The sequence below is a fragment of the Panthera pardus genome, unplaced genomic scaffold (assembly GCF_024362965.1).
Source record: "Panthera pardus isolate Hobbes unplaced genomic scaffold, ASM2436296v1 HiC_scaffold_16, whole genome shotgun sequence".
Taxonomy (NCBI): Eukaryota; Metazoa; Chordata; class Mammalia; order Carnivora; family Felidae; genus Panthera; species Panthera pardus.
The window spans coordinates 65585478-65598936 of NW_026526721.1; the positions used below are offsets into that span (position 1 = coordinate 65585478).

The 13459-nt window shown below is 39.9% G+C and overlaps 1 protein-coding gene across 4 annotated transcripts in view; it reads right to left on the reverse strand.

Moving 5' to 3' along the window:
• Positions 1-13459, reverse strand: part of GPR156 (G protein-coupled receptor 156) — a 123782-nt gene that overhangs the window by 14963 nt on the left and 95360 nt on the right. For 3 of the 4 annotated variants that reach the window (XM_019448481.2, XM_019448480.2, XM_053903416.1), the window contains 4 exons: positions 9675-9810; positions 9315-9425; positions 4168-4293; positions 3099-3194 (listed from right to left, as the gene is read on the reverse strand). In XM_019448481.2, the coding sequence (XP_019304026.2) occupies positions 3099-3194; positions 4168-4293; positions 9315-9425; positions 9675-9810 (469 nt within the window). The remainder of the gene's footprint in view (positions 1-3098; positions 3195-4167; positions 4294-9314; positions 9426-9674; positions 9811-13459) is intronic. The other variant, XM_019448482.2, reaches the window with a different exon arrangement.

Below are 13459 nucleotides of genomic sequence, written 5' to 3' on the forward strand. Positions count from 1 at the left end.
GGGTTGTTTCTCCTAGAACGAGCTGTATTTTAAACAGAAATCAAAGCTTTAATCAGCAATACATAATGTATAGATTCAACATATGTTCGCCTATGTGCAAAATATCATGTTAGGTGCAGGGTAGCCAAAGGTGTTACAAAGAGGAATAAATCATGGTCTTGGCTTTCAAGAAGCGCAGTCTGATAGAAAGATTTAAATGTCCGTGTTTTGTCACACAGAATGTGAAGATGCCATGGGGAATGAGATGGGGGTGGGAAGTATCGATACTCAGAGGGAGAACTAATAATGAAAGCAAGGTCAGGTATCAGCAAGGTACCTGCCGGTGACTGCAATCGCATGACCTGACCAACTCCATCTGCAAGGATAGCCCTAAGGATAATTTTTTGGAGGACTGGCTATGCCCACAGTGAAGGATTCAAAATGGCAGGGATGCCTTCTGGGTGCCCCTAATGCCCTGTGTTTCAAAAGGGGCCTGAGGGCCAAAGATGGTCACCCTGAGATCTTCATGACCAGAAGACACATAAGTCAGGCCAGTGGAACCTGGGTTTTGTGTAACGGATACCATCAGGTGGCATCTAGCAGATTGGATCATTAGTAATTTAATCAAAATTAAATGAAATTAATTCTATGATTTTGAGATGTTCAAATCTCATCTATTAACATGTTTTAATTCCATTAAAACTCTTGCCATAAGGGAATGAGGTATGAATAAAGCCTCTCTACATCCATGACTTGTGTTTGAGTGAATCATACCCAAAACTTGGATGTCATTGGCACTCACTGCTGAGAAGTGGGGTGGGGGTAGTTGCCAGGCTCAGGTAGGGGGTCCTGAAACTTGATGTGAAGATTTAAGTCATCCTCAGGAACTGCTCATTGGCCAGGGAGCCCATGGAGGGCTGGCTCAGTCAGTTTCCTGACGCTCAGCACTATTTCTCCCTTTTCTTTCTTTGTCCTTCAGAAAGATATTACAGTGAAATAAAATGGAAATGGGATTATATAAAAGGCAATGGAGAAAATAAATCAAGTTGAGTCACAAAGTGAGCTGCTGTGGGGGAAGTGCTGAGTTTCTGTTGTGGGGAGGACATGTTCTTCTATGGGGCTCAAGGAATCGAGAGAGGCACTGTGTTTTCAGAGCTGTCCAGGGGGCAGTGAAAGATTAATAATAATAGTATCTATCATTTATTGAGCTCTTCCCATGGGCCAGGAGTGGTTGAAAACTCTTTTTTAAAAATGTTTTTTATTTATTTTTGAGAGAGAGAGAGAGAGAGAGAGAGTGTGTGTATGCACGTGTGCGCAAGCAGGGGAGGGGCAGAGAGAGAGGGGGACAGAGGACCCGAAACAGGCTCTGTGCTGATAGCAGAGAGCCAGATGAGGGGTTTGAACCCACGAACCTGTGAGATCATGACCTGAGCTGAAGTCAGACCCTCAAACCACTGTTCAGCCCCGGCTGAACATTCTCATCATGCACTAACTCTTTTGAAACTCTGAACAGTTCTGAGAGGATATTATCATCATCCTTACTTTATGTATGAGGGGACCCAGGCTTGGAAAGGTTAAATGAGGTTCAGGGTCAGCTAGGAAGGGATTGAGTCAGAATTCAAACCCTGTTCAGTCGTATTCTGAAGTTCATTTTCTTAACTATTAGCAAGAAACTAGAGATCAAGAACTGTTTATGTCTCAGTGTTCTCTTTTATTATTTTTTTAATGTTTATTTATTTTTGAGAGAGTGCGACAGAGCATGAGTGGGGGAGGGCCAGCGAGAGGGAGACACAGAATCAGAAGCAGGATCCAGGCTCTGAGCTGTCAGCACAGAGCCCCATGTGGGGCTCAAACCACAAACGGTGAAAACATGACCTGAGCCTAAGTTGGACGCCCAACCAACTGAGCCACCAAGGCACCCTCCAGTGTTCTCTTTTAAAAACATTTCTATCAGGGGCACCTGGGTAGCTCAGTCTGAGAGATGACTCTTGATTTCAGCTCAGGTCATGATCCCACAGTTGGTGGGATGGAGCCCCTCATAGAACTCCAAGATGGCAGTGTGGGTGGAACCTGTTTGGGATTCTCTCTCTCCTCTCTACCCTTCCCCCCGCTCTCTCTCTCTCTTAAAAACAAAACAAAACCAAAAATAAAAAAACTCATTTCTATCAATGTAATATGTGCATATAATCAAAAAGCAACACTTCCCTATCCAACTCTGCCCATTCCCGGACCCATTTCTCAGAAGCAACCACTTGAATGCTTTCCTAATGGTAAAATGAGTAAAGTTTACCTTTAAAGATCACATATTTCTTTAAAAGTTTCTTCTCCTCTGCCAGCAATCAGTCAACTAGGCCTCTCTGTCCTGAAAATCAACAGGCAGTCTCTTGCCACTCAGGGCTTGCCCTGTTCTTTGAAATAGGCCTGTCCACACCCCTCATAGCCAGATTCTCTGTTTCTCCAGGCTGAAAACCAGTTACTAGGATAGTTGGTTCTAAGAACCTCCTTTAGTGTCCTGTGTAGGTATTCTGTACCTGTGGAAGTAACGTCCTACTTTTGCCATCTAACAGAGACAAATGAGGCTAATGGTGGGAAATCGAGGGCAGTCTGGGGACACTTCGAGGCAGCTGGAACCACTTAAAGGACACCGCGGATGTTGCCATCTGTCTTAGGGGCCAGCTCTGCTTCCAGTCAGAGTGAGAAAGGTCAGTGGAAGGCAGCAGGATGCCTTGACTCAAATCTTGAAAAAAACCCAAGAGGGCACTCAAAAGAAAAAATAAAGCTGGATAAAATGTCTCCTCATAATTTCCCTTGCAGAGAGTTGGGGAGAAAACTGGTACTGCTAAATCAATTAAAAAATCAGACCAAGAAATGGGAGAAACAGTGGTTGTATTCCATATGATCTGGGGAAAACTGAATGAGGGAGACTAAATAGAGTTGGAAAAGTAACCCCAAGACAAATAAAAAGTAGAGAAATGATAAGGGCCATGATTTTATGTCAACAGAGGTCTCCTTGGAGTTCAAGATTCTTTGCAGAAATTACCTTGTTAATTCCTGTGGTTCCCTTTTCACATCTATTTTGTTTGTGACAGGGTGTATCCCAAGGACATGTGGTTACCAACCTTGCATACCAAAACAAGAGCAATCCAGACATCAGAATACCGGGAAGCACAGAAGTGTGTGCTGGTCAGAGAGCAGGACACGTCTCTCCCTGTCACCTAGGAAGGACACAGAGTCAGGACTGAGGGAATCCACAATTACCAGGAACACACAGGAGATCTTTGTGAACATCCTGGAGTGTGACTTCTATGATTTCCCCCTTAATATGTAAAAACTCTAACATTTAGGTGACTCCATTAGAATCCAAATGCAAGTTGACTATGGGTTAAAGGAGAAGACGATAAAGTCTGGCTGACATGTGGATACTTGGTAGTGGTGGGGTTTACTCCCCAGTTAAGTGCTTTGCTACCACAGTGACTCAAACTAGTGTATCAGCAAAATTACAAAGGATTTCATATCATGTTCCTGCTATTTGTTAACAGTTGAAACTGTAAATATTAAATCTGCAATGTCAAGAGTCCGCTGTATTCTTCACCCCTTGTGAGGCCGGAGACATATAATACTTCCTGTTGACTGAACACTATGTACTAGGCACAGTTGAGCCCTTTACCTGCATTGTTTCACTTAATCTTCACCACAGCCCTATGAAATAGGAAGTAATATCATAACCATTTTGCCTATGAGGCAATAGAGCCTTAGCGAGGTTAAATGACTTTCCCAAGGTCACATGGCTGGTAGGTGGGATTTGAATGAGGGCTCACTGACTCCACAGACCATCTCAAAATCCTGCCTTTACTTCTCAACAATTAGGGGAAGGTAACTTCCTGTAGCTGAAAGTCTCACTACTGATAATGTGGACGTGAAAGCAGAGATAACTGCCAGGCAGTTCCAGTGTGCCAACATCTCAGTAGATGCCATTGGAAGACACGTGGAGCAGGAGCAGTGGGAGGCAGCACACACTGCAGACGAGGGGCAGGGCATTCACAGCAGCCACGGATCCTAATTCTCCCTCCTTTTGGGTCATTTAACTGCTTGTTAATGTTAACTGCTTGGGAGGATGACCCCAGTGTACCCACAGAAGCCAGTCCTCCCAGCTCAGGAACTAGATTCTCCAGGGATTGGGCCCCTCACCGTCATACTGACACCGAGAATCTGGAGGCACTGGATGGGATCAGTCAGCACCCACGTCACAAGCAGGATCACGTCTGCTATCACCAGGGCTGCCACCAACCCCAGTAGCTGCAGGTCTTTGATTATCTGCAAAAGAGTCAAGGTCATAATTTTCCTTTGCTTGCTGGCTATATGACACAGGGACTGGAGTACCCTATGTGCTCTGAGCTAAAGGCTCCGGGGTCAGCCCTCCCAGGGGGCTTCCTATCCAGCCATTAAAGATGAAACACACACCAAAGATGCGCTATGGTATTATGTCCATATCACTTTCACCATTAAACATCTTCATTTGTTTATTTTTTCCATATCCTGTCTTTCCCACAATGGATTAAGGGGTCTTATAAAATGAACATACTATTATTTCTATATTTGTTGATATGAGCGTATAGAGAGATATGGAAGTTTTCACATAAAACTGTAAACAGCCACTAACCTGGAGGACACGATTAAAAGATAAGGGTGGTGGAAGAGAGATTACTATCATTTTCTTTATATGTATATGAATCATTTTACTTCATACAAAGAGGATGTGTTACTTTTGTAACTAGAGAAATAAAATTAATAAAGTATATATACTGTAACAAGATGAAAAATTGAAAAAATATCAGGGAAAAGAGAAAATATGGAGACTTAGGATGAAAGGTCAGGTGAGGAGAGTACACAGCCTTCATGAATTAGGGCAGAAATATGGATCTGAGTTTTTGACAGCCAATGAAAAGAAGGAAGTACAACCATTTACATGATTCATGGTGTTTGTAAGATAAAAACCAGTTGCTTCATCAAACTGCTCAAAACCAGTGATAAAAAAATCTTCAAATCAACCAGCAGAAAAGACACAGTATGTGTAGAGGAAGAAAGATAAGGATGGCATCAGATTTCATATCAGATACAAGGCCAAGTAAGAAGACAGTGGAGTGAAAACTTCAAAGTACTGAAAGAAGAAAAGAAAGCCTCAACCTATCATTCTATATCCAGCAAAAGCAGCCTTCTGAAACAAAGGGGGGAAATAAAGACTTTTTCAGACAAACAAAAGTTGAAAGAATTCAGCATTAGCATACCCGCATGAGAATGTTAATATTCTTACAGCAAAAGGAAGATGATACCAGATGAAAATATGGATCTATATAAGGAAATATGACCTTCATGGAAAAGTATGTGTTAATTTTAATTATTTAAATATCTTTAAAATATAACTGTTCAAACCAAAATTAGTAACAACTGTGTGGGGCTTATAACATATGTAGAAGTAAAAACAACACAAAGATCAGGAGAGGGAGAAATGGAAGCATGCTATTGAGAGACACTCACACTATATGTGAATGCCAATTATGGCATTTTGCACAAACTCTTCCAAAACTGAAGAGGAGGGTAAACTTCCTAATTCATACTATAAGGCTGGTATTACCCTACACCAAAGCCAGAAAAGTATTTTATAAAAAATAAAGCTACAGAACAACACCCCTTAAGAACATGAGTATAGGGGCGCCTGGGTGGCTCAGTTGGTTAAGTGTTGGACTCTTGGTTTCAACTCCAGTCATGGTTTCACAGTTTGTGAGTTCAAGCCCTGTATTGGGCTGGAGCCTGCTTGGAATTCTCTCTCTTTTTCTCTCTGGCCCTCCCCTACTCTCTCTCTCTCTCAAAATAAATAAACTTTTAAAAAAAATTTTGAAAAGAAAAAAAAGAACATGAGTACACACATTATAAACAAAATTTTATGAAGAGGAGGACAACAATATAAGAAGAGGATTATGTATCATGACCAAGTGGAGTTTGTCTCAGGAATACAGGATTGGTTTGAGATCCTAAAATCATTTCATGTAATTCACCATACTAACAAACTAAACAAATTTGAAAAAAATATGATCAGTAGACACAGAAAAAGCATTTGACAGAACCCAACATAAATTCTTTATTAAAACCCTTTATTAAAACCCAGAAAAATGTGAATAGAAGGAAACTTCCCCAACTAGATAAAGGAAATCTACATCTATAGCTAACATACTTAGTTTTGAAATACTGAATGCTTTGGGGCCATAAGGTCAAGAAAAATTCAAGGTTGTCTGTGCTCTGCATTTCTTTTTTTTTAAATGTTTATTTATTTTGAGAGAGAGGGAGAGGAAGAGCATGAGTGGGGAAGGTGCAGAGAGAGAGGGACACAGAGAATCCCAAGCCGGCTCTAGGCTGTCAGTGCAGAGCCCGAGGTGGGCCAAAATCAAGAGTCAGACACTTAATCAACTGAGCCACACAGGCACCCTAGCACTCAGCACCTCTATTGAACATTGTACTGGTATTTCTAGACAGTGCCATCATACGGAAGATGGAAAGAAACTGTGTTTATTCATAGATGATATGATCATCTATCTATGTTGAAAATCTGTAGGATCTACAAAAAAGCTAATGGGAGCAATACATAGCTTAGGAAGGTTGGAGCAAAGAAGATCAGCATATGAAAATCAATTGTATTTCTATATATTAGCAACAAAAAATCAGGAAGTGAAATAAAAAACAATAACACATATAATAGCAAAAAAAGTACTTAGGAGTAAATCCTACAGAAGGTATGAAAGACCTTCACTGAAAACTATAAAAAATTATTGATAAAAATTAGAAAAGACCTTAATAAATGAAGAAATATATTGTGTTCATGGGTTAAAAAACACAACATTGTTAAGAAGTTAGTTCTCCACAATTTGTTCTATAGATTCAATACATCTCAGTCAAAATCCCAGCAGAAATTGGCAGAAACTGGCAAACCAAGTGAAAAATTCATATGGAAATCCAAAGGACCTAGATTTGAATAAACATATTAATATGCAAAAAAATTAACTTTGATTCATATTCACACCATATTCCAAAATTAACTCAAGATGGATCATATGCCTAAATGTAAAAACTAAAACTCTAAAACTTCTAGAAGTAAACACAGGAGAAACTTTTTGAGGCCTTGGGTTAGGCAAACATTTCTTAGATCTGATACCAAAACATGATCCATAAAAGAACAAATTGGTAAATTGGATATCATCAAAATTAGAAATGTCTTTTCTTTGAAAGATACTCTTAAGTGAATGAAAAAAAAGGACACAAAAAATTGGAAGAAAATCTTTGCAAAGCATATGTATTTGCTGACAGAATTGTATCCAGAATATAAAAAGAACTCTCAAAACTCAATAATAAAAGGATGCCTGGGTAGCTCAGTCGGTTGAGAGTCTGACTTCAGCTCAGGTATAGATCTCTTGGTTCAGTTTGTGGGTTTGAGCCCTCGGCATTGGGGTCTCTGCTGTCAGCACAGAACCCGCTTCGCATCCTCTGTCCCCCTCTCTCCCTGCCCCTCCCCAGTTTGCACGCGCCTGCGTTCTCGCTCTTAAAAATAAACATTAAAAAAAACCCTCAATAATAAGAAAACAAACAACTAAAGTTTTTAAAAAATGGGTAAAAGATTTGAACAGATATTTCACCAAAGAAGACATATGGATAGCAAATAACCATGTGAAAAGATGCTCAACATTGCATTAAGGAAATGCAAATTAAAAATACAATGAGATACTACTATTCACATGTATTAGAATGACTACAAAGAACAACCAAGTCACATGTTGGCAAGGATGTAGAAATGAAGGACTCTCATACACTGCTGGTGGGAATGTAATAGGTACAACCATTTGGGGAAACAGTCAATTTTTTGAAAAGTTAAAAATACACTTACCATATGACCCACCCATTCTACTCTTAGGTTTTTAACCAAGAAAAATGAAAACATATGCCTACACAAAGACTTATACAACAATGTTCATAGCAGATTTACTTTTAATAGCCCCAAACTGGAAAAAAACCCAAACATCTATCAACAGATGAATGGATAAACAAACTGTATGTCTACACATTGGACTATTACTCAGCAATAACACAAATAGAACCACTGGTGCATGCAATAATATGTATGAATCTTAAAACAATTATGCCAAGTAAAAGTAAAATAATTATAACAGGTAAAAAAAAAGAGTACATACTGTATTATTCCATTTATATAAAATTTTGGAAAAATGCAAACTAGTCTATAGTGACAAAAAGCAAATCAATAGTTGCCCAGGAATAGGAATGGATATAAGGATTGGACAGGAGAGGGAGATATCAAAGATTCATGAGGAAACTTCTGCAGATTTTACGCAACATTTCATGAGTGTATACATATGTCAAAACTTATCAAATCATATAGTTTAAATATATGCAGTTCATTGCATGTCAATTATGCCTCAATAAAACTATTTTTTAAATAAAAAGGAATCTGTGTTCTAGAGGGACAGATGAATTTCTTGTCCTTTAGGCAATTTTTTTCATATTATGGTCACTCACAGCTGAGCTTTTCGTAAGTATTTACCATGATTCAATAATATTTGCAAAAAAAAGAAATCATTGCAGAGAAGTAAACTCCAACTGAGTGATATACTGGGTCTGGGTAGGGCCTATAGCCCAAGGGTTTGATGATCAGGCTTTGAGGTTTGGGCAGAGAAGCTGATAAAATGGGGAAATGTTGTCAGGATGACATCTGATGTCAGGGACACATCTAGGTCATTTGGCTCGCACATAGCTTCTAGGGTTGATTCTATCTGCTGAATGGGTGTCCTCTTTCTTGCTCACTGCTCCAAGCCCATCCTTCTTAGTGCAGAGAATGGCATTTGGCATGGAGAAGACCTGGGTTCCAGTGAAGGAAAAAGCTCTCCTTACTTGCTACAGCTTCCCTGTAATCACTCTCCCTCACTCCATTTTCAGCTCACACTTGTGCCAAACAACAGTCTTTCTGGGCATCTTGTTCTCCCTCTCACTGGTGCCAGATGTTGGCCAGCTCACACAGTACCAGCAGTACCATGGCCTGGGTTGCATATGAAGCAGAACTATGTTCAAAGACCTATCTCCCAAGAGCACTGACACATGGCCTTCCAGGCTTGGGGACTTAGGAGGCCACACCACTCCAGGGTTTGAAATGAGAACCAGGAACTACAGATTGCCATATAAGAGCCAGACCCATTAATCTGACACAAACTTCCCTAGCTAATAATCAATAATAAAGTTGCTGTTTGTAATCAAGTAGTGTCTACTTGCTGCTTACTCACCACTCTCTTGTCCGGGACCCTCTGGGTAAACACCTTGTAGAGTCGCCAGCTCTTCCCCAGAATGGGGCCAAACACAAGGGAGGTCCCAATGCACAGCATGGATAGTCTTATCTACAGGGAAAAGGGACAGAAGCAAGAGGCATGAGAGGGATCTTAATTGTTCTCCACATTCTACTCTGCAAAGCTTCAGTCCACACAGGGCACGGGACAGATGCGGACCTCACTAAGCAATACAATGATCACCTCTGAGAGTACCCATTCAGAGGATAAAGGTAACCACCATCTACAGGAGACGCTGATTTAAAAAGATATCAAAAGTTGAACATTTTTCTCAAAACAAAAACTTAAGATTTAACCCACCTGAATGAGAGTTTCCATTGAGCCTCCCGCTAAAGCATCTCGATCTTGAATCCCGAAGAGGTAAATGCTACTGTAAGTCAGACAACTGCCAAGTAAGGTCACGATGTTCAGGTTGGGACTGGACATCTTCACAATCCTAGAGCGAATCAGGAAGAAGGACACTTACAGCCATGACCCTTTGCCCTGGGAGTGAACAGAGTTTCCCCACCAGTATAATCTCCAATGCAACCTCAGAGTGAAGGACCACTGGGAAGAAACTTCTTTATAGCCCTGTAAAAAATTGTTATGATTTATTTAAATTTATTTTCTAAAGGAACTAAATTCTGGCATTTCTTGCTTATATAACTCCAAGTCTTTTAAAAGAAGGCCAACTTCTAAAAAATAGGTGGTATTAGGGAAGAGTTAGGATTTCTCCATGAAATTTCTGGTTGCTAAGATACTGCTACATGCAGGCAAGTGAATGAATAACTAACAGGTAGATACCTAAAGAGATACAGTTTGGAGCCTTTAGAAGTGAGCTGGTAAACCACCGTTTGGAAAAGGTTTGGGATTTTTTTCATACACTATTTATTTGATATATACAATTGCTTTTCCTTTCTCTGACTGACTGAAAGAGAAAAAGGAAGCAAGGACTGAAGCAGGAACTTTGAGAAGGCTCTTTTGTCAAATAGTTTTAAATGAGTTTACAGAGCAATTCAAAGATTAGAGGGAGGTATGGCCAATCAGGGTCTCAGACATACCCTCGGCACCAACAGAGGCTCATGACAAGGTAAAAATGTGTGAAGTGGTTAACCTAAGGGGAAAACCAGGCTTAATCTGGACAGTGACTGATAACAATTAAGAAGTAAGGTAATTGTACTTAAGACTTTTAGTCTAAATAATGTATTCTACATAAATTCAATATTTCTATTAATAGTCACTTGATAATTATACTTAGTTATATTTTATTTTTATTTTTTTATTTTTTTTCAATATATGAAATTTATTGTCAAATTGGTTTCCATGCAACACCCAGTGCTCATCCCAAAAGGTGCCCTCCTCAATACCCATCACCCACCCTCTCCTCCCTCCCACCCCCCATCAACCCTCAGTTTGTTCTCAGTTTTTTTTTTAAGTTGTTGACTTATCAACTATTTTTTTCTTGTTTTTTTTGTTTTTTTTTAAATGTTTGTTTGTTTGTTTATTTATTTATTTATTTATTTTAATATATGAAATTTACTGTCAAATTGGTTTCCATACAACACCCAGTGCTCATCCCAAAAGGTGCCCTCCTCAATACCCATCACCCACCCTCCCCTCCCTCCCACCCCCCATCAACCCTCAGTTTGTTCTCAGTTTTTAAGAGTCTCTTATGCTTTGGCTCTCTCCCACTCTAACCTCTTTTTTTTTTTTTTTTCCCTTCCCCTCCTCCATGGGTTTCTGTTAAGTTTCTCAGGATCCACATAAGAGTGAAAACATATGGTATCTGTCTTTCTCTGTATGGCTTATTTCACTTAGCATCACACTCTCCAGTTCCATCCACGTTGCTACAAAGGGCCATATTTCGTTCTTTCTCATTGCCACGTAGTACTCCATTGTGTATATAAACCACAATTTCTTTATCCATTCATTAGTTGATGGACATTTAGGCTCTTTCCATAATTTGGCTATTGTTGAGAGTGCTGCTACAAACATTGGGGTACAAGTGCCCCTATGCATCAGTACTCCTGTATCCCTTGGGTAAATTCCTAGCAGTGCTATTGCTGGGTCATAGGGTAGGTCTATTTTTAATTTTCTTTTTTTTTTTTAATTTTTTTTAACGTTTATTTATTTTTGAGACAGAGAGAGACAAAGCATGAATGGGGGAGGGTCAGAGAGAGGGAGACACAGAATCTGAAACAGGCTCCAGGCTCTGAGCTGTCAGCACAGAGCCCGACGCGGGGCTCGAACTCACAGACTGCGAGATCGTGACCTGAGCCGAAGTTGGCCGCTCAACCGACTGAGCCACCCAGGCGCCCCTATTTTTAATTTTCTGAGGAACCTCCACACTGTTTTCCAGAGTGGCTGCACCAATTTGCATTCCCACCAACAGTGCAAGAGGGTTCCCGTTTCTCCACATCCTCTCCAGCATCTGTAGTCTCCTGATTTGTTCATTTTGGCCACTCTGACTGGCGTGAGGTGATATCTGAGTGTGGTTTTGATTTGTATTTCCCTGATAAGGAATGACGTTGAGCATCTTTTCATGTGCCTGTTGGCCATCCGGATGTCTTCTTTAGAGAAGTGTCTATTCATGTTTTCTGCCCATTTCTTCACTGGGTTATTTGTTTATCGGGTGTGGAGTTTGGTGAGCTCTTTATAGATTTTGGATACTAGCCCTTTGTCCGATATATCATTTGCAAATATCTTTTCCCATTCCATTGGTTGCCTTTTAGTTTTGTTGGTTGTTTCCTTTGCTGTGCAGAATCTTTTTATCTTCTTAAGGTCCCAGTAATTCATTTTTGCTTTTAATTCTCTTATCTTTGGGGATGTGTCGAGTAAGAGATTGCTACGGCTGAGGTCAGAGAGGTCTTTTCCTGCTTTCTCCTCTAAGGTTTTGATGGTTTCCTGTCTCACATTCAGGTCCTTTATCCATTTTGAGTTTATTTTTGTGAATGGTGTAAGAAAGTGGTCTAGTTTCATTCTTCTGCATGTTGCTGTCCAGTTCTCCCAGCACCATTTGTTAAAGAGACTGTCTTTTTTCCATTGGATGTTCTTTCCTGCTTTGTCAAAGATGAGTTGGCCATACGTTTGTGGGTCTAGTTCTGGGGTTTCTATTCTATTCCATTGGTCTATGTGTCTGTTTTTGTGCCAATACCACGCTGTCTTGATGATGACAGCTTTGTAGTAGAGGCTAAAGTCTGGGATTGTGATGCCTCCTGCTTTGGTCTTCTTCTTCAAAATTACTTTGGCTATTTGGGGCCTTTTGTGGTTCCATATGAATTTTAGGATTCCTTGTTCTAGTTTCGAGAAGAATGCTGGTGCAATTTTGATTGGGATTGCATTGAATGTGTAGATAGCTTTGGGTAGTATTGATATTTTGACAATATTTATTCTTCTAATCCATGAGCAGGGAATGTCTTTCCATTTCTTTATATCTTCTTCAATTACCTGCATAAGCTTTCTATAGTTTTCAGCATACAGATCTTTTACATCTTTGGTTAGATTTATTCCTAGGTATTTTATGCTTGTTGGTGCAATTGTGAATGGGATCAGTTTCTTTATTTGTCTTTCTGTTGCTTCATTGTTAGTGTATAAGAATGCAACTCATTTCTGTACATTGATTTTGTATCCTGCAACTTTGCTAAATTCATGTATCAGTTCTAGCAGACTTTTGGTGGAGTCTATTGGATTTTCCATGTATAGTATCATGTCATCTGCAAAAAGCGAAAGCTTGACTTCATCTTTGCCAATTTTGATCCCTTTGATTTCCTTTTGTTGTCTGATTGCTGATGCTAGAACTTCCAACACTATGTTAAACAACAGCGGTGAGAGTGGGCATCCCTGTCTTGTTCCTGATCTCAGGGAAAAAGCTCTCAGTTTTTCCCCACTGAGGATGATGTTAGCTGTGGGCTTTTCATAAATGGCTTTTATGATGTTTAAGTATGTTCCTTCTATCCCGACTTTCTCAAGGGTTTTTATTAAGAAAGGGTGCTGAATTTGTCAAAGGCCTTTTCTGCATCAATTGACAGGATCATATGGTTCTTATCTTTTCTTTTATTAATGTGATGTATCACGTTGATTGATTTGCGAATGTTGAACACTTAGTT